Below are 24,558 nucleotides of genomic sequence, written 5' to 3'. Positions count from 1 at the left end.
TGTTCACTACCAGCTGCTGAGTCTATCCTCGGAAAACCTTGTCACAACAACAAGCCTGATGCCTTTTCCCCCTCCCGTCTCTGCTTTCGGTCACATGTCCGCATCTGCACTTCGCCGATCAAGGGTCTCTGTAGTATCTCCGTGATTAATCGCCTTCTTTGGCAATAGTCTAGCAAGCGATGAGCTAACAAGTGCCGTGATACCAGTCAACCCTCAGGCATTAACGCAAGCCAGGCGTTCCTTTTAGGCCCGTTTTGCATTGTCTGTCCTCCTCTCATCTGGGCTCGTTCAGCATTGTCTGGACAGGAACAGTGCCTCCATTCTTCTCCCCGCTCTCTCCCAGAGATCCTAAATGGGACATAGATATTCTAGCCGGGTCGGTTCTTGGCCCCGGCACTCGATGCCCCCGAGTGCTCCGCTTAAGCACGGCCACTAAGGGCACTTGTGGACGGCTTGTGAAAGTCCATTCTGCTTCAAGGTGAAGGTGGAGGAGAAGTCGATACGGCGGCACAGGCTTCTGAACTCCCTCGTGTGCCAAGCCAAAGGTTTCACGTTATCACAGTGTGTTGATGGTTTTCCTTCACCAGATGTGTTTCAACCATGTATTGTGTGATGGAACAGATATACCTTAATTGTACACAATATAGCTTTCTATACTGGCAGTGTCACGGCTGGTGCCTTCACTTATCCTTTAACTGTAACCCAAAACATCTTTTTAGGTATCCAGACTATTTTTGTCCGACTTACCCTGATAACAGCGCTACTTTTGTCTAGAACGTGGCAATATATCAATATTATATTGATATCCTGATATGAGAAGTGTTCCTGGTTTTAAAGGCTGCAATACCGACTGTTCAAGCTGTTCTGATATATTTGCCTTTTATTCATGAGTATATCCTTATTACTGATGATTATTTATCAAAAATCTCATTGTATAAATATTTTGAAAAAGCACTAATGGTATACAATATTGATAACGAGGTATTTGGTCAAAAATATCATGATATGGGATTTTCTCCATATCCTCCATCCTAAAGGCAGAGTCCACTCTTGCAATGGACTTGTGATAATAAGACAATTTCACAAATATGCCGCATATGGTTGAACTTATTCAATCATAGTGCTGTCCATGTTATGATAAACCAATAAAGTTTTTGCTATAAGATTTTACTCTGCAAGATACCAAGTGACAACCGATTGAGCCCTGCACCCAAACCTTATGAAAGACTGAATTTGCATGGTTTATTTCTCAAATCATCGAATCAAAAAGTAATTTCTGGATCATATTCGAGACTTATGATGTGTCCAGAACTGAAAAGGCCGAGCAAGTGGTAGACTTGAATTGACTTCTGTTTCAAGGAAAAGCTTGTGCAGCCTTTAATAACAATGCATGAATAAACTTCCAATTTAAGGATGTTCTCAAAGTCACAGAGAGAGAGTGAAAGGTTTTTGTTTTGAGTATCGTTATTTGAATGAAAAACACATTTACTACATGTGTTGTTCGGAAGTCGTGTGACACAAAGGATCCGGCCTCTGGTTCCAGTTTGATCAAGGCGCTGCCGTCCCACCTGTCTGATTGGCTCAATCACTGGTCCCGGTTCCGTCAGTGTGTCTGCGTGTAATCCCACCTGTTCTCCGGGATGTTATCCGTCTGACAACCCCGCCGCACCCACAGTCCCAACACACTTCCTGTTACTCACTTCTGGGGTGAAAGGAGTCTTTTGTGTGCCTGCTGCCACTTTTTTTTTTTTGCTCTATGACGACTCGAAGAGAGAAGGAGAGAGAGCTAATCCGTGTTTGGACCTCCCGAAGAGCTGTAGGTGTTCAGGGGGAAATAAGACGGCAACAGCTGTGTGTTTGTGTGTATATATATATGTTCAGGCTTGATGATATATGGTCACACATGGACACAGGATTTGCAACTCTGACACAACGGTTAATCAGCCCCCAGAGATACAAGACGGGAGTGAAACACACACACACTGCGCAACCCTTCATCTGTCTCCCTCCAGTTCCTTATTGCTGTTTTCATCCATTCTCACACTGCATATTAAATACCATACACTATATCATTACCCTCCTCTCGCCATCTCTGGCCATAGTTTCCCTCCCTTCTCACACCAATCTGACCGCCCGGCGGTTTGCATGTCCGTCAAGTTTATCTCCACGTGTCTGTGTGAGCGTTCTAAGCTTAGCCCCGTCTGTCCTCAACGCTTTAATCAGACGGGCAGACGGGCATACCTGAGGGAAAAAATGAAGGAGACGGGAGGGATCTTTCGCTGAGTGCTTCCAGATATGAGCGAGTGTACTCGCACAACATGCATCAGCAGACGAGTGACGGCAGACAGAGGCTCCACAGCGTCGAGTGCTATATGACAGCGGTTGTAGAACAGAATCTCGACTCTGTCAATTCTTAAGTACAGCTGCGATTAAGGTGACAGCGAGGTGTTCTTGGCTGTGATTGGACTTGTGCATAGTCATCCCTCCGGTAATCATCTTGCCAGATTGTGTGAATCGTGCCTCTTTTGAAGTGAACCAATGTTGTTTATATAAGTCATACAAGGAAGTACAGCAGGAGTCTGGTCCTAGAGATTTATTTGTGAGAACCCATGCATCTCTTTCTTTATCTGCTAACCTGCTGCCTCTGGCATTCCTGTGGTTAATCATCTGTCCTCGCTTAGCCGTTGTTTGCATTCGTAATCCCCACGGTTGAAGCTAAACAAGCTAAATAATTAAAACACGCACTTTATGATAGGAGTATGTAAAACAGTTTTGTACTGAATGCTATAATACCGCACAGTTTTGCTCCGGATTCTTTACTGCAATTGTTAAAAGTAAATGTTTGATCATTTAGGAAATGCACTTGTAAGCTTTCTTAACAAGAGTTGAATACGAAGATTGAAACCACTCTCATATCTGTCTGCTAGATATGAAGCTAGAGCCAGTTAGCTTAGCTTAGCATAAAGACTGGAAGCAGGTGGAGACAACTAGCCTGGCTCTGTCCCAAAAGTTAACAAAACTAGGTGTACCCCGTCATTCTTTGGACAAATGTCGGACTGTTGTTTTAAGAAAGCAGTAATGCCGGATGAAGCGTTGTCCTTTTCATCGTTTGAGCACTGCGAGTCATGCAGGACACCACTTTTAGGCTGCCATGAGTGGTGTTTTTCTTTGCTGTTTATCTTGATTTTTGTAAGGGTAGAATATATGGTTCAACCGTATGACTTTTATTTTGGGCTATATTGTATAATGGTTGCAAAGAGAGAGTCTCAGTCAAGCCGGATCAATTCTGTAGCTGTCTGATAGTTTGTAGAAATGAAAGTTTGATACTCCAGAGACATTTCCTGCTCTCACTAATATCTTTTATTTCTTTTGATCGACGGTGCTTTGATTAGGTTCATTTCAGTGTGATTTCCCTCTGCCTCCTGCATACAGGATGTCTGTCAGTGTGTCTGCAAACTGCTGATATGGGATCTGATGTTGGCGCTGGCTGCCATCAGAGAGAGAAAGAGAGAAAGGGAGACGAGCCTTGACATCTTACTGGCCTCTGAACAGAACAGTTGGAAATACTGTTGAGGGCAATGCTTCCTTTGAGGAAAACGGAAATGTTTTAATTGGAGTGTGGGCCCATAAAGAGAGATTAGATAGATGGGAAGACAAGCAGACAGATGGGAAAGTGTCTTTTTTCATAGAACTCTTAAAGCTCAGAGCAAAGTGACTTTTTTTGGGCAGAGTTGTCTGGCATGTTTTATTGCAAAGAGATAAGAAAAGAGAAGGAGAAATGCTGCCAGATTGTGCTGCTCAGAGAGTGTGTGTGTGTGTGTGTGTGTGTGTGTGTGTGTGTGTGTGTGTGTGTGTGTGTGTGTGTGTGTGTGTGTGTGTGTTTGATCACAAGCTTGCTTGTTTGCCCTACCTGATAGGCTGAGGGTGTTCAGGTGTGTCCAATAAGGTGGAGCTGACAGTTGAGTTTCTGCTCAGCGGTTGGCTGGAAGCCATTCAGGTAACAGTTTTTGTACTGATTGAAATATTTTAAAACCTTCAAGGGGGGGGGGGGGTTGTCTGCTTCTCTCTTGGGATTTAAAAGTACCTGACAGCAGTTTTCATTGGCTGCTCCGCTGTAAAAGTTTAACTGTGCAGTAAAAAAAAAACAGTGTTGCAAAGTGAAAAAATAGCAGAGCACGTTTTTACAATGTCGTGTCATATATAGGCTTCCTGCCATTATAATGGCGGGCCTCCCCCGAGCTTGTAACGTTTTAAGCTCTCTATTACCTCTTATAAAAGGGGGTAAAGGGGGGTTCTCTTTAGTCACGATAAATGTCGACAGGAGGGAAATAACCTCGTCAGCTGAGAATGAGCTACTGAAAGAAGGAATAGCACCAGGTTGGGTGTTTTCACCTTCAACAGCAGAAACAAAAAAAAAAGAATTTAGATCAATGAAATGAAAGCAGCGGCCTTTTGGTGTAGAAGAACACGTCCGTATTGTACCTTTCAACTGGGTTTGAGGTCGGCAGGAATTGTGTGTGAAAGGGTTAAAGTGTGTCTCCCTGGTGGGCTTGTCACCTCGCTGAAACCTGTCGCAGCTACAAATGTGTTGTTTGTTCTCCGCTGTTTTATTAGCCGTCCCTCTCGCTAACTGACTAAACACAGTTGTTGATTTTACACGTTGGAGTCGGGCAGGTGGGTGGCCACCAGGGTTGTCAAGCAAATACTTCACTAAAAGAAATGCCAAGTCTCAAATACAAATAGTGCATGTGTGCAATTTTCAGAGATACGGACGATTGCGTCCTTTATAATGTTGTTTTTAATGTGAGGTGTTTGGAATTTTGGATATCTCTTTGTATCACTACTGTCAACAGCCATTCAAAAAGGATTTCGCCATGTTTTTGGTTATAAAATGTTTTATAAATCAGGGTATGAATGATATGTGAACACCCCTCTCTGTAAAACCCTTGTAAGTGCTACTGAAGTGGAGCGTTCCGGCTCAGAGCATCAGAAAAAAACTCATCTTGAGAAAACGTCTTTTAAAGTTTATGTATCGTAACATGACCAACAATTTGAAGACACCATAGGTGAATAGGGGAAACAAATTGAACTAACAGATATCACCATGAAACGTGTGTGTGTGTGTGTGTGTGTGTGTGTGTGTGTGTGTGTGTGTGTGTGTGTGTGTGTGTGTGTGTGTGTGTGTGTGTGTGTGTGTGTGTGTGTGTGTGTGTGTGTGTGTGTGTGTGTGTGTGTGTGTGTGTGTGTGTGTTCATATCCCTCACAGCGACAGCTGGCCGGCAATTTAGGTTGGTTGGTGAGCACAAGCCACAGACCTGTGTGTGTGTGTGTGTGTGTGTGTGTGTGTGTGTGTTAGACAGCACTATGTGGTCAGTGGAGCACACTGAAAGTTGATAAGACATATTTATTAGCTTTCTGTGCGTGTGCACGAGTGTGTGGTCATTCTGTGTGTCATCTTTGCGGCTCGCTTCACAGGTCATTAACGGCTCTTATCGCCTCTGCAGCCCTGCTAGCGGGACTCCAACTGCGTGGCCTGTTGGCACATCTCCTTTTGTTTCTGTCAATAATGAACCCACCGACACCTCACTAAATATAACCTACTACGTTTAACCGATTCCAGTGCCACAAACACATTGCTGATCTTTACAAGGGCTGTCCAGTGAGTGTTTGGACGCTTGTAAACATGCCAGCTAATAGAGATAAGGGGATGTGTGTGTAGCTAATAAGCTGTGCACCCATGGTACTTCAAAAGTGTGGAGATTACGCAGCAGCTTTGACGCTTGTTTATACTCTGAGGATCATCTATTAAAACACTCTCAGTAGTAGTAAGTCCCGTTAAACCCGTGTGTCTGCGGGTGGGCGGCTATATGTGTATGTGTGTGTGTGTGTGTGCTGACATGCTTATACACATAAAATGTTTTTTTCCGTGGCGTCTGTCCGTGACACACCCTTTCCATGGTTCAACCCATCCTCCGTGTGTGTGTGTGTGATCCCATGCTAGCAGCTGGTGGGCTTCTATAAATAGCGTGGGATGGGATGCCCCAAAAGAGAAAGAAAACAAAACTACTTGCTTGTAAATGTGTACCAAGTGTAAAAAATTATTATTGGTGTTGGAGTAGTAATGTTGGAGTAAGACATTGCTGTCCTCTTTCAGTATTATTTCAGTATAATTGACACTGCTTCGGTTATAATAGATGAGAATGCAATTTTATGTGTAAATCAGATTTTTCTCAGCAACGCCCTCGTCTTTTCTTTCTGCCTCGTAGATTCCGCTCCCCATCTTTCCACGACCCTGTGATCTTTTTCTGTCGCGGTCTGTCATTTTTGGATCCCGCTCTCTCCCCACCACCACACTGTCACTACACTGCAAAGTCCTTCCCAGTCTGGGGAAGCTAATAATTCTCCGAGCACCGACTGTATCGGAGCACTAATCTGCCGTAGTTTACTTAGTCACCAAATAGCTTGACTTGTGTGCAGAATGGCTGATTTGAGTCCTGCGTCAGTCACCGTGTAAAAGCCTGACACTGAGCGCAGCTGTCAGTGCACGTGGTTTAAATGTTTGGATGTGAAACGAGAATGAATCAATGCAAATGAAAGGGTGAGCGTGTGTGGTAACAGATTGTGTCCGGATCTTCTTGGTTACAGACTCGTGTGATGTGATTTATTTTTACTTTGAGTGTGCGTGTCTTTATGTAGTAATACCACAAAGCCTCATCAAAAGAATAGCATGAGTAAGAGCCGAAGTAGAATTTCATTCACTAAATTATGACTGCGTAAACAGAACCATGCCAGTGTGTGCGTGCATTTCTCTGCCACTATATGTGAGTCCATGCAGAATGTGTGCATTCCAGTGTGAATGTGTGCGTGTGAACTGTCAGTCGACGGATCTCTGGCGGCAAGTGGGATAGCAGTGTTTTCTCCGACCTACATGGAGAGACAGGTGTGCAGCGCTGCAGACAAACAAACGCACAAAGGCCAACAGACAGTCAGCACCGTGTTGAATGAGCAGCGCGTTACCCTGTACACCACAGCTGCTGCTTAATGTCACTGTCCTGCGGCAGTGACTCGTTAATATGTGTGTGTGTGTGTGTCTGCATTTAAGTGCATCACTCCGGCTGCACCGAGCTTGCCGACCCTCCCGCCGCGTCCCGCTGTGAGTCGTATGTCCTAGTGCAGTTGGTGTCGACCCCCCGGTCTGGTTAGCGGTTAGCTTGAAGCTAGCCGGCCTGTCCACACCCTGCTCTGATGGACGGCGTGAGGAGAGCTAGGGGTCCTGGGAAATGACTTACGTCTCAGACTGACAGGCCACCTGTGGCCGAAGCTCACCATGACTCTTTCACCCCGAATCCCCCCCCCCCCCCCCCCCCCAGACACACATGACACACTCATGTGCTAGGTGTGGTGTAGCAAAGCTGTGCAATACGCCCCCCCCCCCCCCCCCTTTCAAATTTCATCTGGCCTCACCACCTGTTGTCAGCTGTACTTCACCCTGCCCGTGCCCTCCGCAGCCTATAGCCTTCTGTTCCCCTCCATAGGCACCAGAGCTTACAGTTGTGCCAGAAGTAGGTATGAGACCAGACCTAACCCTCCCCAGGGGCAGAAATCCTACACTGATCCAATTACTCCCGGCCGGGGCTTGAATCAGACCGAAACCACCCCGACTGGCAACTACTTAATTCAATCTAGCGGCAAAAGTGTTACACAAGTACACAAGTCAATCTGTTAAAGCTGCAGCGTAGAGAGGGCCGAGGGGGCAGAGGAGATGGGATTGGGTCCAACCAGTATTGGGTTGAAGCTGCACACAGCAGCAAAATGTTGTCGTTGAAGGAAATGACCACGCGTTTTTTGAGTGGTAAATCAGCCTATTATATATACAGTATTTAACATTTCTATTTTCATATTAATAAAAACTGCATAGGCACGTCTTTGGGAAACAGTATTCAAGCCGCTGTGGGACACTGAAGAATGAACTTAGCTAATGATAGATACGAGTGGACGGGAACATGAGCGGAGGAGACAGAGGCAGTTGTCCGGAGACGTGAAGGGGGGAGCAGTTTGGCAGTAAATCAAGTCTCAGTGTAACTTGATAATAGTTGGGAAATATGTGAGAGAATTATACACACACTACTACAGGAAGTGAATCAATATGCTTGTGTTGTTGTGCAGGTCTACAAAAATGTCCTTTTTGCTTTTATTTCAAGTGAAACTTTCATTTCCCAACTATTTAACTTTAATTGGCAACCTTGGAAACACCTTTTTGGCATTCAAGTGTGTGTTGCTGTCGGCTTAATCTGCTTTGTTGATATGCACTGCGTCACAGAAGGCCCTTGCTGAAATGAAACCTGGCCCCGTGTCTGAGGACACGCTGGGGCCTCATGTAGCATTTTGCCTGTCAGACTACAGTGTACTGCTCATTTTCGATGATTTCTTCATGTCAGTGTTTAATCTGTTGCATGTAAGCCTGTTGCTTTTGGAGCTGCCGATCAGTAGAAGTGCATTAACGGCAAAAATATCGTCTCTCTCCTCCCTCCAGATGGCATCCATCACGTCGTGGCCGTCTGCACGCTGCGCGTCACCATCATCACCGACGACATGTTGACCAACAGCATCACGGTGCGTCTGGAGAACATGTCCCAGGAGCGCTTCCTGTCCCCCCTGCTCAGCCTCTTCCTGGAGGGCGTGGCGGCCGTGCTCTCCACCAAACGGGAGGCGGTGTTCGTGTTCAACATCCAAAACGACACCGACGTGCAGGGCTCCATCCTCAACGTGACCTTCTCGGCGCTGCAGCCCGGAGGCACCGCGGGCAAAGGGATGTTCTTCCCTTCCGAGGAGCTGCAGGAGCAGATCTACCTCAACAGGACTCTGCTGAGGCTGATATCCTCTCAGGAGGTAACACACGTCAATGCACGTTCAAGTGCAAAGTATTACAATTCTCCACAGGCTGAAATTGTATTTTAAGGCCGCGATTTTCCCCTTCTCTCCAGGTGTTGCCGTTTGACGACAACATCTGCCTGCGGGAGCCCTGCGAGAACTACATGAAGTGTGTGTCGGTGCTGAAGTTCGACAGCTCCCCTCCCTTCATCGCCTCCGACACGGTTCTGTTTCGGCCCATCCACCCCATCAACGGGCTGCGCTGCCGCTGTCCGCTCGGTTTCACCGGCGACTACTGCGAGACCGAGGTCGACCTCTGCTACTCGGGACCCTGCGAGAACAACGGGAGGTGCCGCAGCCGAGAGGGAGGGTACACCTGCGAGTGCCCGGAAGACTTCACAGGTGAGTCTTCTGAAAAAAAAGCTTTATTTCAGTTTATTGTAGCCCAAAGCTGGCAGAATGCAATCATAGAAATATTTCCCTACATTTTCAAAATAATTCATAGTTTGCATATCATTGGAGAAAGGAAGGACAATCAATTATTACATTTAATACCTCTTCATTTATTTGTATTATTTTGAAACTAGATTATTGGACAAAAGTATCTCAACTAAACTGTATCGTGCTTCAATCAAATTACACATTTGTGGTATTTGCCTGTGTGTAGTAAAGCCAGCACAGAAGAAAAATGTCTTTTTTAAGTATGTGCAAGGGCTCATATTCTTTCTGACAAAGGCTTCAATGAGAAAATTTGCTAAACCGCACTGACAGGTTGTAAAAGCTCTCGACACCTTTTGTTGTAGCTTGAGGTCGACCCCAGTGCAGGAAGGGGAAACGTGCTTTGTCATACTGCAGGTACACGTACAGTAGATTTATTGCTGTATAGAGATGTACGCATTGCTGACTATACTGGTCAAACCAGATCTCACATATCCCATCCTCACATAACCCATTCGTCAAAACCACAGAAGCTTAATAATTTGTTTTTTTAAACTTTATAATGTCTTGCTATTGTGAAATGTGAGCACTATTTGACTCATTGTCAAGACTCGACAGACAAAGGGAGGAATGGAAGAAGAAGCCGTATAGTTAGCAACCACGGACTCTGAGGCAACTCAAGTTTGAGAATATTCTAACTGATCAAAAACTGATTTGAAGAAAAAAGGACTCGGTTTCACATGGTAGATGAGCCTCGGAAGCTTTCATCATTCCCATTGAAATCACTTTCTGAAATATTTCCCGATGTCAGTGATCTTCCTCCCGTACTTCCCCCTTGTACATCTGATACCTGACTGACTGTCTCTGCGTCTCTGTCTCTCCCTAATAGAGCAGAGAGGGCCTCTGACAGCCGTCGTCCCCGCTCTCTTCTGTCTCTCCCAACACTCTGCCTGTCCTCTCCATCTCCTCCTCCACCCTATCTGATGAAATTACCTGATTATACCCGCCTTTGTCACTCACCGGCCCTCTCTCGCCTTCTCCTCCTGCTCCCCATGTCCGTCTTCTCCACTCACCCATCATATTTCCCTTACCTGCGTCCCGGTGTCCCCTCTTTGAAGGTCACAGTTCAACTCCAGATAGTCAGGGCCCATCAGGGGCCATTATGGGCCTGATGACAAGGGGGGCCCGATCTATCCTCCTTGGGTTTCCTACATTACAGGGAAACAGATCCGTATAATTCGCCCTCGGAGAAAAAAAAAAAGGATTACGCTGAGGAGAGAGGGGCCATTAGCTGGTTCCAGGCTGTAGTGTTGGGGATCTGTGTGTGTGTGTCCTGGGTGGACGGATCTTATCCGGACAGCAGGTTGACACACAACACGGCATGGGACACAGAGGCACCCATCACAAATAATATTTTCCTGTCAGAAAGAGGTCTGCTGGTGTATTAGCGGAGGAATTTATGCGAGCCGAGCCAGGAAAACCGAGCTAGAGCCACATGATCACATTTAGGAGGAATTTCCCATGGCCGGACCCACTGCGGCAATTAACTGAATCAGATGATATAATATCATACGTTTCATATCAACATGCAGCCTTCGACTTACTGATGGAAGGACAGGCTTGTGGCAAATAACAAAAGAAACGCTAAATTAGTTTTTCTTTTAACGCATCGGGTCGCTCTGAAAAAACGGGCTTATTCCGAGAACACTATTTCGTATTTCTTTCAACAGTCATATTTGCAGAAATCCCTCATAAACAGATGAAACCTCTCCACTGACAGTAGGGAATGCAGAGTGTTCGCACCAATGCGCTGATGATTGATCACACAGACCTATAACGTAGATGCTTACATACAATCTGAATGGGAAACAGAAAGTTCCCTCGATTCATTCTGGTAACTGTTGGACATGGCGAGTTAAAGTAGATGAAGAAGTGGTTGAGGGAGACATCTAATTGTGGGAATGTTCATTTAACAGTGAATGTTTTCTGTGATTTCATTAAAGCCAAGCTAGAGTTACGCCAAGAGGGAATTTTGTTATCTTTATATGGCTTGAAAGTATCAGCCGTGGATTTGAGTTAATGGCGGAATCTCTCATCCCTGTCACTATTTTCTTTTTTCTTCTTCTTTTAACTGCTCTCCGTTAAGTTGTTTTCCCCCCTCCTCACTCCTCTTTATGTCCAATCCTCTCTCTTCTCTCCAAATATGGCCAAAAAAACAGACCTGCACTTCCCAGAAAAACCTATAAACCTATAAACAGGGCTTTGTCAGTGTTGCGAACGTTTGGATGGAGATAGCAGAAGGCACGGCTTAGTTGTAAAAGTGCGCTCGACTTCTAATCGAGGGCGTCTCGTTAAAACAACTGGATTCCAAACAGATGATCTGTATTTCAGTCGACGGTGGAAAACACGCTTCGCAGAGAAGATGAAGTGATGACAATGAATTGATGAGATGATGATGACAGGCAATTCATCATTCAGATGCACTGCCATTGCAATACACACATCGTATCTACAGGCAACACGGTGTTGCCTTACAGTATCCCGACAAGGTGTGAAGATATCCCCCCCGTTCAGACCAAGGCAGCAGGGGAGATGCCAACTTGAGTAAAGAGAGTAAAATAAAACGACGTGCAGTGAATGCAACTCATTCCCCGTTCTCCTCGTAGGCGAGCACTGCGAGGTGGATGCGTTGTCAGGCCGCTGCGAGCCCGGCGTGTGTAAGAACGGCGCCAAGTGCGTCAACCGGCTCGCAGGTGGTTTCATGTGCGAGTGTCTACCAGGAGAGTTCGAGAAGCCCTACTGTGAGATGACCACCCGCAACTTCCCCGGACAGTCCTTCATCACCTTCAGAGGCCTGCGGCAAAGGTTCCACTTCACCGTCTCCTTCACGTGAGTACTTTCCCTACTTCCTTCCTTTGTTCCTTTTTTTGTCTGTCTTTTTATTCACCAACGACACACAAAGTGACATCCACTCTATAAAGAAAACTCCAGAATTCCAGGCTGTTAAACTGTCTGGATAACATTTCTTTCTTTCTTTGCCGCACCACACACCTTTTTCACTGCACGGCAACGGCAGCGCACCTCTGCGATACCTGTTTGTGGCAGTGTGTTGCTGCACAAATAAAAACAGCCACTGTGGCGTGCCGAGACATGTGCACACTTTTCCATTGTGTCCCTCCTCTCTCTCGCACACACACACATGTAATAGCAGAGACAACACACACGCTCCAACTGAATGCGCAACGTTGTGAGGCGCGCTCGTGAAACTGCCGAACGAAGATAACGTTTGCTCAGCAAGCCTGCGACACAGTAAATATTGTGACGGGAGAAACTTCTGTCGAATGTTTCGCTGCCAGTAGTAGGTGAGGGGAGTTTGATGAAGGGGAGTTCGTCGACACCGTGGCGGTGAGAAAGGTTTGCGGTGAAAACAGGAAAGGCCGTGTGATGTGTTTCCCCTTATCAGTGTTTGGCTACAGCCATCCTGACTTCCTCACTGGCATCTGCCGGCTGACTCCTCTGCCCTCACCTGACATTCCCAACGCAGACGCGCACAAAGAGCAATGTGAACTGTGTGCCCTCGTGGAGCACACTCACCAGTAGGTATTTACCAGGTCTTTCTCCCCCCCCCGTCCCCCGTCCCCCGTCCTCACACGTGGGACACGCTCATGCATCATCCGAGGCAAGGGGAACTGTTTCCTCTCTGCGGCCCGCCGGCTCCTACACATCCTGCCTTTTCTTTCCAAGTGACTTCTCCTCAAGAGCCCCATCGGCCCTTTCATCGCCGAGCTATCTGCGAGGCCTTCAACCGCTCGGTCCCGCTCTGTTTGCGTTGGATAGGTGCTTAGAAATGTGACAGGAAACGTGAGCTAGTGCAGAGAAAAACAGTTGGAATCCACATCTGAATATCCATTGTTTTATTGTTCTCCCTTTGGACTTTTAAATTGGACAAATAAATCCCTTACACATGTAAAAGAATTAAGACACAAACTGTTTACTAAAATACCACAAACTGTTTCTCCATTTTTCGGTTGATTTCCACTGTTAGTCGTGCTGTTCTTCCATATATATTATGGAGGAAAAGAAAGAAAATAATCTATAAGAATCTCTTAAATCCCATCTGTCTCTGCAGGTTTGCTACCAGAGAGAGGAACGCTCTGCTCCTCTACAACGGCAGATTCAATGAAAAACACGACTTTATCGCTCTGGAGATCATTGACGAGCAGATTCAGCTCACCTTCTCTGGAGGTTAGCCCCCATAATGTTTGTGTGTGTGTGTGTGTGTGTGTGTGTGTGTGTGTGTGTGTGTGTGTGTGTGTGTGTGTGTGTGTGTGTGTGTGTGTGTGTGTGTGTGTGTGTGTGTGTGTGTGTGTGTGTGTGTGTGTGTGTGCCAGTGAATGTGTGGCGACCACTTAAAGTAATTGTTGTTAATATCGGCTACATTGTAAGTAGATTAACACAGGTGCAAGTGCACTTTATCTAAAGTGACTTTCACAAAGAGCTGACTCTTATCAACATGCACTTTTTTTTAAGTAAGTTTCTGTGCGTGTGTGTTTGTGTGTTAGTGCATTCACGTATTCAACCATATCAACAAATTAATACATTTATTTGTGTGTGTGTGTGTGTGTGTGTGTGTGTGTGTGTGTGTTTCTGTATGTAGGTAAGAGATGGGTGTGTTTTTATGTTTTGAAAGCAGCTCCTTCCTCAGAGTGGGAGCTGCCAGACTGATTAATGATAGCACAGTCATTTAGTGGCCAAAGAAAACCTACTAAACACACACACACACACACACACTCAAAACTTGCAAGTTTTTAAAGCATGCATGCTTTTACACATGCAAATACACTCGCACACACACACACACCCACACACACACACACACACACACACACACACACACACACACAATGTATTCAATTTATTTCCACCGTTGAATCAAACACACCCACGATCATTATTCAAACTGGCAACTGTTGGAAAGCAGATCAAACACATTGGGCACCTCTCTGGGCTGGTGACTGTTGTTTAACGAGCATGCCTACTTTCCCATGGTTCCGTACGGGGAGGAATCCAGCTCAATGTGATTACGTTGGGTGAAGCCCGTTCGGGAGGCGAGCCAAATACAAAATCTGAAATGTGACTAAATGTAGAATGCATGACTCATCAAATTAAATACTCAAATTATGAGTCATGCTTAATGAGGAGAGCCTCTCTTTCAATGTTTTTCTATCTTTCTGTTGTATGGTAAAAAACAAACACAGTGGTGAAGGAGCACACACGATCACTTCCAAACACTTCGCCCTCTTTTTTTCTCACGTGCACACCCAGAAAACTGAGCCATCACTTATTAACCTTCTCTCTCAAACAAACACACACACTGTTGGAGTGTTGCCGTGCTGTTTGCTGATTTCCAGAGCAGTGGATTCCTGTCCAGACTGCTCCTGCCCTTGACAAACAGAGTAAACCCTCAGTAAATCTGGTGCCATTGTGCCGCGCAATCTTCTCACTGAGGAGCCATTGATACTACAGATTAATACTGGCTTTCCCAGTTGATTTATGATCATGGTGTGTGTGTGTCTATGTCAAGTGTGCTTATAAAGGCAATTTATCAATAACCTGTGGATTATGTTGAGAGATGTAGAACGGTATGTGAGCATTCAGCAGCAGCTGTGCTCAACCTTTTAAACTACATTATATTCATAATTTACTTTTGCGGGTTACCTCTCTTTCCTCTCCCTTTCCCTCCTCCTCTTCTTCAACTTTTTAAATTTTCCATCCTACCTTTTCTCCCCATTCCCTCTCTCGATTCCTCTCCCCTACCCTACATCCCACTGGCACTGGTTTAACCTCCACCCTCTCTCCCTTTTCTCCCTCCTTCCCTTCCCCATCCAGGTGAGACAAAGACCACAGTGTCTCCCTACATCCCAGGCGGGGTCAGTGATGGCCAGTGGCACTCTGTCCAGCTCCATTACTACAACAAGGTAAGGAACTCAATCACCCGATCGACCGCTGCTCCTCCTCCTCCTCCTCCTTCTCCTCCTCCGGTGAAAATTGCACTTGACAAACATGAGATAGGGGGGTAAAGCACGAGACGCTGACCCTTCAGAGTTTGCTTTGGAGAGTTTGTAATGTAGAAATATCTAGTTGAATGTTGCCCATGAAGATCATACTTAGCCAGTATTTAGAAGTTCAGGAGTTGTATCGTGGGAGCAACATGTCTGAAATGTGGCTTTTCTTTGAGGCAGTGCAGGCTTGACTAATGACGTTGACTCTGACACCGGATCAACCCTCTGCCTTAGCCCTTCAACACTGAATTATGGTACAGCTCATCTTAAAGAAGTGCAGGGGCCTGGCTGCAGCTTCACGGGTCAAAAGGTCATCGACGGTATTTTCGAGCTCAAGTATATATTCTCAGTCGAGGGTAGGTTGTCTACATATGTAGGGATTCTTGCATGATGTCACTATCTTAAGTGGATCTTAATCGCTGACAAAAGGATTTCTTTCATTTTCTTTTGTAACCGTGAGACATGTTAAGTGTTTCAAGACGTTCCCACGATGTTCCTCTTGCTTCTGTGCGAAGTCCAATCCCGCACGAGAGACGACGATTACTTCACAACCTGGCTCACGTATCCACTTCTGTTGTAATATTGTATTAGAAGGGCTTACATTGCAGTCAAGTGCTGGTGTTAACTTCCAACAAACTTCCAGAGCCTGCGGGCATTGTTCCTATATCATTAAACCAGACAGGAAACCAGATGCATGTCGATCCAATCATTTCTATCTGCATGTGAAGTTCTCCCTCAAATTGACTTTGTCAGTGGTTTACTGTAATAGAAAGCTAAGTGAGATCAATTTGACCCATTTGAAGTCGTAACAGCGATTCATTTGCCGTCTCACCTAAATGGGGCTAATCAATACAGGCCTTGTGGACATGCGACACAACATGTGCGCAGCCTTATTCCACAGCCTTTCAAAGCTAATATGCTAACTGGTATGCATGTGCAATGCCAATGCTCTGACAAAAGACATCGATCCCTCTACTCATTCCCCGTATCTCCCCGAGGCTCGTCCTTCATGTATCCCGACGCTGAAAGCCGGAGCATCCCTGGTCTGACCCGAGACTTCCAGCGTCGTATTTCAGCAGCACCTGTGTTTTGCCCCGTGCTTCTTGGCCTTAACGCTAGCCCACAATGCACACCTTCTCACATTTCACAGGTTGTTCACCCCTTTCTTGCGACCGGCTATAGAGCCCATAGCATACGTGTGAGCCCTGACAGCAACGTTGTCATCAAAGGTGAATAATCAGGCTACCGTGCTGTACCATGTTAGCCGCAGGGTCACATGTGTATCTCTTGTTTGCGGTGTATTTCGGCTGTGAGTGTGTCTGTTTAACAGCACGGCCTTTATGACGCTAGAGACCATAGCTTTAAACCATGTAGTGCTCTGTTAACGTTGCTGTAAGCCCACTAACTACCACAGGTATTATCTGCAGTCTGTGCGCACTGAAGACGTCTTTGTTCCGTTTGTCTATTCGGTTGTCTGGTATTTGTAGGGATGTCTCCACGGCGACGAGAGATTAATTTCCACGTCCGAACAGATTTCCTGCTTTGTACCGCGCAAGTTTACTTCTCTGATTTATTTGGCGTTGCTGATCCCACAGGCTTCCGCTTCTCTTCTGTGACGGGCAGATACAAGTACACGAACACACACACACACATGTATTACACCGGTATCATGAGTGTGTATCCTAGAGTTATTACGGAGCGTGTATAGGACCAATGCCAGTCTTAATACAGACCAGTGATTTGCAAAGCTAGTGACACATTCCGTGAAATTATCCCGAGGCCGACTGTAGCACTGACACGGGGTCAGCTTTTCTTCATGCGTTGAATGATCAGAAGTCGGATGGACTGATGGTAATTCGATGCCACATCAGTTGCTGGAGGGCTCAGTGGAAATGTATATGGCAGAAAGCAGTACTGTTCTCCCAATAGATCAGATGTGTTGACATGTGAATGCATGGGTGAAGTGAATGGAAGTCGCCACACACACATATGTCCGCCGCGCACGCAGGAGCACCCGTACACACCCGCACACACATGTGTGCGTGGGTAGCATTGCTTGCATAGCACAGATAGGGACTAGAAAGAAGATCAGAGCCCAATACTCAAACCGTGATGTAATCCAGATTCATGTCATGCAAAACACGCACATAAATAATGTCCCGTCTCCGTCCATGTGTTGTCTTTCTGGGAGCTTTCCGGGGGCTTTAGCCATCATGAATGGAAGAGATTTGGTCAAGGTGGCTACGGGTGATTGATAGACTTTAGTTGCAGTTAAGTTCAGACGTAGGTAGCCTAGTAATGATGAAGTGTTTACTAACAAGTTCTACCGTGGAGATTATATAGTTAATATAATATCTACAACCAGTCGCTGCCAGTTAACTGTGTAGCTAACTATACTAAATGACAAATCTAATGTTAGCTTTTAATAGAAGTTATGACCGGTTCCGAAGAAGAGGTTGAGCACTTGATAAAAATGTTGTTTTTTTTTAATTGTATTTCAGAAAAATAACACAATATACTGCAAACAACGAAACATTATTCCACTAACTTAAGCCCAAGTTAAACTTAGACTGTCTTCAAAACCACATGCTAACGTACTGCTACATACTCAATCAGTATGTATCTACTGCATACTGCCTAGTAAAACAAAGTAATACGCCCCTTTAATTGTTATTTGGCAGTTATGTTACAACTTGTGACGCTTGTGACTTTCTTTTTATGGTTGCCTTTGACTGAACAGAGCTACAGATGATTACAAGCTAACTCACATTGACATCACTGAAGTTTTTATGACCTTTTTTAAAGACATTTTTTAACGTTGCAACTCGAATCACTAGTTTGAAACTAGCTTGTAGTTTTTTAAGAAGTACAACTGTACCGTCACAAATAGCTGGTGCAGTCCGATCCAGGGTTGTTAGTCCCGCACGAGCCCCCAGTTGTTTTTTAACGGTCCCAACGGCCCACTCACCCCACACACACACACACACACACACACACACACACACACATGCACGAACAGACGGGGATTTACTGGGTCAGGTGATGACGCTGGTTGAAGTTGTGCAGGGTTTTATGGGTGCCCCCTTTTTAAAATCCGCCGCTGCTGTCTTCAGAAGAACCAGGGTGCCTCTGCTGAAAAACACAGGTCAAAGGTCGGGGGGGGGGGGGGGGGGGGGTTGGCATGACAACAGACATGGACTTGCCATTGTTGCGGGGATCTGGGTCGGTTGGAAAAGCTTTCTGTGCGTGTGTTTGCATCTGTTGGGGGGGGGGGGGGGGGGGGGGGGACAAATAGTGAGCTACTCTGAGGGTGTGCGTGTGTGTTTTTTTTGAAAATGTGCATCTGTCCGTACCGCTATTAGGGATGTTACACAATAGAAGTGGAGGGATAAAGACATTTTTTGAATTCCTTGGTGCAGAGTCTCAAGGATAGTTGACCGTCTCAGCAAGGCGAAATCAAAACAGGAAACACACAAACGCACAGATGAAGCGCGTAGATGGGTATTCCTGGAGCAGCAAGAGGTTTTGTCTTGGGTTTTGATGTGTGCTAACTGCAGGAAATGATGTCTCTTGTTGCAGGAAATGATGTTATTTAGCTGGACGCTGGGCAGGATGTCAGTTGTATCATGGTTATGTCTGCCAAGCCACCTGCATGGAGTACATCAGGATAGAATAGATGCAGAATCCATTGAACTTTACCATAACCACAGCCATAATCTCACCAAAATAGTTCCATTTGAAAGAAATCTTATTTTATAATAGAGGTTTTTGCCTTGAAAGAAACAATATAAATGAACATGAAGGTTGATTCATGACCTTAGAAATAGTAGTCTGACAGAAACATCTTAGCTCAAGGTCCATGCTCCAAGAGTGTGAGGTGCAGTTGAAAGCTCTGGGAAAACTAGAGTAAATGGACCTTGAGGCACAAATGTTTTGTCAAAAAAACGTTTTTAGTCACTTCAGCTACTTCATTTTCTACATTTAGCATTCACTGTAAACCAGTCTTAAACACAGTGATTATATAGTGGTAATGCACGTCAAACTCCATCATCTAAACCCTTTTAATTTGGTGGTGACCAAAAATGTGACTTTGTGTCTGCGTCCCATCTGAATGGAAACATGCATCTCAACTGCATGTTTCCATTCCCATAAGCCTGCAGTTCCAGGCAGAGTTTGTGTTATTGGGTGGTATGATTTCACATGGGAAGCATGAAAACAAGACAGGACTCGCAGGAATATCAATCACGCGTGCGTTTCACTGGCTATCTTTAAACAAGAATAAACTATAAAAAAAAATGCTTATGATTGGAACACCAATTAAGTGTAAACCACAGCTATGAATAAACTATAATTACGTTCCATGTGATCCATCCATATGCTGCCAAATTCAGCGAAGCGTAGCATGACATTTCATAATGCTGCCTCTCGCTGCACACAGGCTCGATGTTCGACAGGTTTAATATTGTTACACTGGCTAATATGAGCTATGATATTTACGGCTCGGGTGTGTAGACGGCATTCCCAGACAGGCTTAGCTGGCTCTTATCACCAGCGAGCACCAAAGGTTCACTCTTTCTGCTTCTGCCGCTCCTCCCTGGCTCTCACTCTGGTGCTGTTTGCAGGGCAGGACTTTTAAGCATCAGAACATACGTGCAAATGACTTCACAGCATAGCTTGAAGTACTTTTTAAATATGCTGTGTGTGACTTTTTTTGCATTCCACCGCTAATGGGCTGCAACTTAACCACTCAGCTATATTTGGAAAGCTGTTGGTTAACTCAAATGAAGACAGGTCTCTATTTCCAAAACTTTTAACACTTTTAGGCTTTTAGGATAGAGACTAATCAATTTGTTTTAAAGCTGCTGTATTAAATCATTTATGACTAAAAGGGGTCAGTTGTAGTAAGGAACCCCACAGATAATTCTGCGGTTCCCCTCAGCTCTACAGAGCATTCTACCAACGTTAGCGGCTAGCGGCTAGCTGGTGAACATGGTGGAGAATTGAGCAGCTAAAGAGACGGATACTTTCTACAGAAGTGGGTGGAGACCAAAAACAGAGCTAAAAGGTGAGCTAATACTGGACTTACATCCATCAGCAGGACAAAAACATCAATATGTTGCGTTTATAGCTTGTTTCTGCTGCCCCAAAATGTAGCCAAATAAATCAGGTTCACGGTTTAGGTTCCATGTTCTCGCATGCCTTTTTAGCTTTAGATTATTTGTACCGTAGGGCAACCTTTTTGAAAGTGACCACATTAACTGAGTCTAATATATTGATACGTTATATTACATGTTCATATTCATGTGACTTTTTGTAGTAGTAACAGTCGACCACCATTTCACATAGCACCAGTGCTACATGGGTAGAGCAGTGGTGGGTAAAAGGGGATATTTGCTGTCGATTGAGCTGCAGCTAACGGGTAACGACCAAGCCTAAGTGGACCAGTTGGATGGAGTCAAAGCCACAATTTACCAAGACATTGTCGCGCATTACAGATGCAAAATCGACATCTTTCAAATTGAGTTTTTCTCAACGGTCGTCATCAGGGGGAACTGCTCTCTAAATCTGTGCTGTTAAATAAATAGCTGCTGTATTCTCCTCTCATTGTTGATGTTCCAGAGTTTATTGGGTTTCCATGACAAGCTGATAAGCAGTCAAACACACACACACACACACACACACACACACAGTCTTCTAGACATGCACACAGTGGATAATTGCTCTTTGGAGTGGTTTTAGAGTTGCCATCCATGTCCTTGTGTTGCAGTTTTATTGCTAATATTCGAGGCCACATGTGGCTTTCCTGGGTGGCCGTAAAGACGCATGCCTTATTAGGTGTGTGACTGTGTCATGGCGACACACACACACACACACACACACACACACGCACTTCATCAGCTGTGCATAGGGATGTGCAGACATTGTCTGTTTCTGTACAGACACGGGTGCATGCTTGTGCTTTTTGAGGTTAAGTAGTTATTTTTTAAGGTGAAGCCCCAGACCCTACATTCCCAGGCGGGGTGTGTTTTTAGAGGAAGGGGCCATGTTATCCTTTGTTCTTCTTGACGCAGGTTTCCCCAGACGTCAAGCAGTTAAGGTTATCATCACACATAAACACACACATTGCATTTAAGTACCAGGAACGATTCTTTTACTAATGACAAGGCATCATACCGTAGCTGTGACTATTTAAACCAAGTAAAGGAGTCATATAGTTAGGTGCTTTTAATCACTTATTATAATTATTATAGCATATATTTATCTTGTACTGCAGCATGTAAACATGCTTGTAAAAACCATGCTTTGTGTCAGTGTGGCGCAACAACCTATGTTGACATGTGGAGGCTGGTTTTTGGGCTTTCACATACTCGTTCCCAGTGTTTCTCCTGCTGTAAATTCATAGCACAGCATAGTATTTCTCAGCGTGATATAAATCTGCCAGAGACATCTTTGTCCGAAGGCGGCAGTGCGTGAGTTGTAGCCTATTGTGTGAGGTGGTGTGAGAGGTGTGTTTGAAGTGGGCAGGAAGGAATGATGTTTTACTTTGTATGTCGTTATCGCTGGCAAACTGGCTGGAAACCGCACACACACATACAGTACATGCACACAGCGATGTCTGTCTTCATATTTCTTCTGCCCCGCGCTGTATATTCCTGGGTGTTGAAACTGGCGGGAGGGCAGTTTATGTTGAGCATCATTGAGCAAAAATCCAAAAAGAACCTTTCAGCATGTTGTAATTCAAGTCCTTGGCAGTTTTCTGGAAAGGTTATTATGGAATTGTTGGCCATTGATACCAAACATATACTGCCTACCCCAGTTTTATCACCGGAGAAACAGACTTCAATGCACACAAACACACACACAGACACACACACATATAGTGACGTGGCTTGGTTGTGGGCTGCCGGTCTAACGAGGTGTCTCTCTCTCACGGTGTCTCTCTCCCAGGACGGGGGGAGTCTGGTGGACTCCAGTGGGGCTCTGCGGCTCCCGCTCTATACTGCCTGGCTGGAGCTCAATCAGAAGGAGGTAACCTCTGACCTCTAGCCTAGTGTCCCCACTGGTGCTCTTCCCCCTCCCCCCCTCCCCCCGTGGTCTCACGTAGTCCCCGCTCTGCTTCTAGTACGGTCTACTGGACTAACTCTACTGTACATGCTAACCTCAGATACACAGAGGTAACATGGCCTCTTAACACTTGGGTGTTCGCTCTGATGGCTATGGTCTGGCCTGGACTCATGAAGAGGCTGTAGTGGATTTGGGGTTGGTTTTCTGGTTTAGTTTGGCCCTAGAAAGTGTGTGGACTTGGTAGTTCTCTCATGTATTTGACTTCTTCGTTGAACCTATAAACAAATCAGGGACCCATTCGTCAAAACATTGCTCCATAGCGTAATCTACAAAACATTCCTTTTCTGCTTCGGCCTGGTGCTGCATGTCGTTGCTCTCACACTGAAGTTCTTTTAAACTAAATCACTAACAGGAGACAGAGGTCAGGGCCTCTCTTTGTGGAGCCGGTAGGGACAGGTTTTGGGACAGTAAGTGCGTTATATATCGGCCTTGTGGTCTCCCTGCCTCTCTCTGTTTCTCCATCTACTGGAGAAGCTCCTCATATCTAAAATAGACCAGTGTTGTACAAGCAGAAATGACACAGTAACAGCCTTCCTTGGCTTCCTCCGTTGAGGTTTGTTCAGGTGAGCTAAACATGTCTAAGCCTTGGCAGGAAGACAGACAGGTTGGTAGACACCCAGTGAGCATTGTGTTTTCCTTGGCAGCATCCTGACAGGCTGAAGCATCCAATTCTGTCAGGGAGGATTAACAACGTTCACAAAGTCGTCGGAGATAGCTCTTGTAATGAACACGGACAACGAGTATCTCGGGGCCCACGCGGCTGCAGTTTAGTTTAAGAGATTAAGGTTTAGATCTTATTCTTAAGCTTCTTTTCTGTTACACTAAGATCCCTAATGTGCCTTAGGGGTTGGTGTTAATTGGATAATTAGATAAATAATAGAGATAAATCGGTTGAATATTGGTTACGCCTAGTTTCAGGCTTCTGCACCTGTGGCTGTTGGAGCCACCTTCTTTTACAATGTATTTGGCCGTGTGCGAGTGTGTGTGTGCCAGGGTTAATAGATTTGGATAAGTCAATAAAAACAGTGAAAATATTCAATAATATTATCATCATATTATAAAGAATTTTGATATTTTGCATCCAGCAGTAAAGCTACTTTGATTTAGGCGACGAAGGCATGAAATGTTCCTGCACCACAAATTGTGTACGTTATGTGTGTGTGTAGTGAATCATCACATAATTTGGGCTTCATGATTGAATACAGCACGTATATAAATATATTTTTTATCGTCAAAGTTGAAGATAATGGACATTGACGAATACAATCCATTGCAGTTATTTGTGTAACCCCAGGTCTCTGAGTAGCATTAGTGAGATGATTTACTATGGGATATCCCCCCCCCCCCCCTCACATATTCACTTAAAGGCTTATCTTCGCCTTTAGCTTAAGTCGTGCTGACACCGTGTCATTCAGTGACCTCTAATTCTCAACCTACGGCTACAGCTCAAGGCTAACTAGCTAAACGGGCCTCAATTGCCGTGAGCTAGTTACCCGGGATATATCGGTCCAGCTGTGTGGTTCATAGGGGATTTCTGACTTGTTTCAAAACAGTATTGTGGCCTCTCTAGCCTTGCTAGCATATGACGGTTAAGCTACACATAAATTGACGGCACCTAGCGTCCAGGGATGGAGGTGTCCGTTCCAGCCTAAGGACAGGTGAGCTAGTTAGCCTCGAGCATGTGAGCTAGTTAGCCTCGAGCTACAGGTAGAGAAAAGCTCAGCTTCTGAATCGAGGAGGAGGTGATTGAATCCACATAGCCTATAAAGACGGTGGGGTGGGGGGGGGGGGGTCTCGACGCAGATGTTACGACTCATTCATAAAACGCCCACATCGGTAGAACCTCTATGTGCTGACATTCATGTGTGTGTTCGTCAGGATGGATGAGTTACCAGTCGTTAGGAACAGCAGATGTGTACAGCAGTGTGTCATTGAGGAATGAAGATAAATCTGATAAATCTGTCACTACAGACCGCCTTCATACATGACTGCCTAACCCACTACATCTCTCTCTCTCTCTCTCTCTCTCTCTCTCTCTCTCTCTCTCTCTCTCTCTCTCTCT

General features: G+C 45.3%; 1 protein-coding gene across 6 annotated transcripts in view; it reads left to right on the top strand.

The window, feature by feature from the left end:
* The window catches only part of celsr1a (cadherin EGF LAG seven-pass G-type receptor 1a), an 81,067-nt gene that overhangs the window by 25,131 nt on the left and 31,378 nt on the right, over positions 1-24,558 (top strand). For 4 of the 6 annotated variants that reach the window (XM_079183647.1, XM_079183645.1, XM_079183646.1 and 1 more), the window contains exons 2-7: positions 8,534-8,889; positions 8,985-9,273; positions 11,976-12,198; positions 13,439-13,554; positions 15,199-15,287; positions 22,320-22,400. In XM_079183647.1, the coding sequence (XP_079039773.1) occupies positions 8,534-8,889; positions 8,985-9,273; positions 11,976-12,198; positions 13,439-13,554; positions 15,199-15,287; positions 22,320-22,400 (1,154 nt within the window). The remainder of the gene's footprint in view (positions 1-8,533; positions 8,890-8,984; positions 9,274-11,975; positions 12,199-13,438; positions 13,555-15,198; positions 15,288-22,319; positions 22,401-24,558) is intronic. The other 2 variants (XM_079183649.1, XM_079183648.1) reach the window with 1 other exon arrangement.

This window comes from Pholis gunnellus (genome assembly GCF_910591455.1).
Source record: "Pholis gunnellus genome assembly, chromosome: 22".
Classification (NCBI taxonomy): domain Eukaryota; kingdom Metazoa; phylum Chordata; class Actinopteri; order Perciformes; family Pholidae; genus Pholis; species Pholis gunnellus.
Note: the sequence above shows the minus strand (reverse complement) of the source record. Positions and strands in the feature narration are given on the sequence as shown.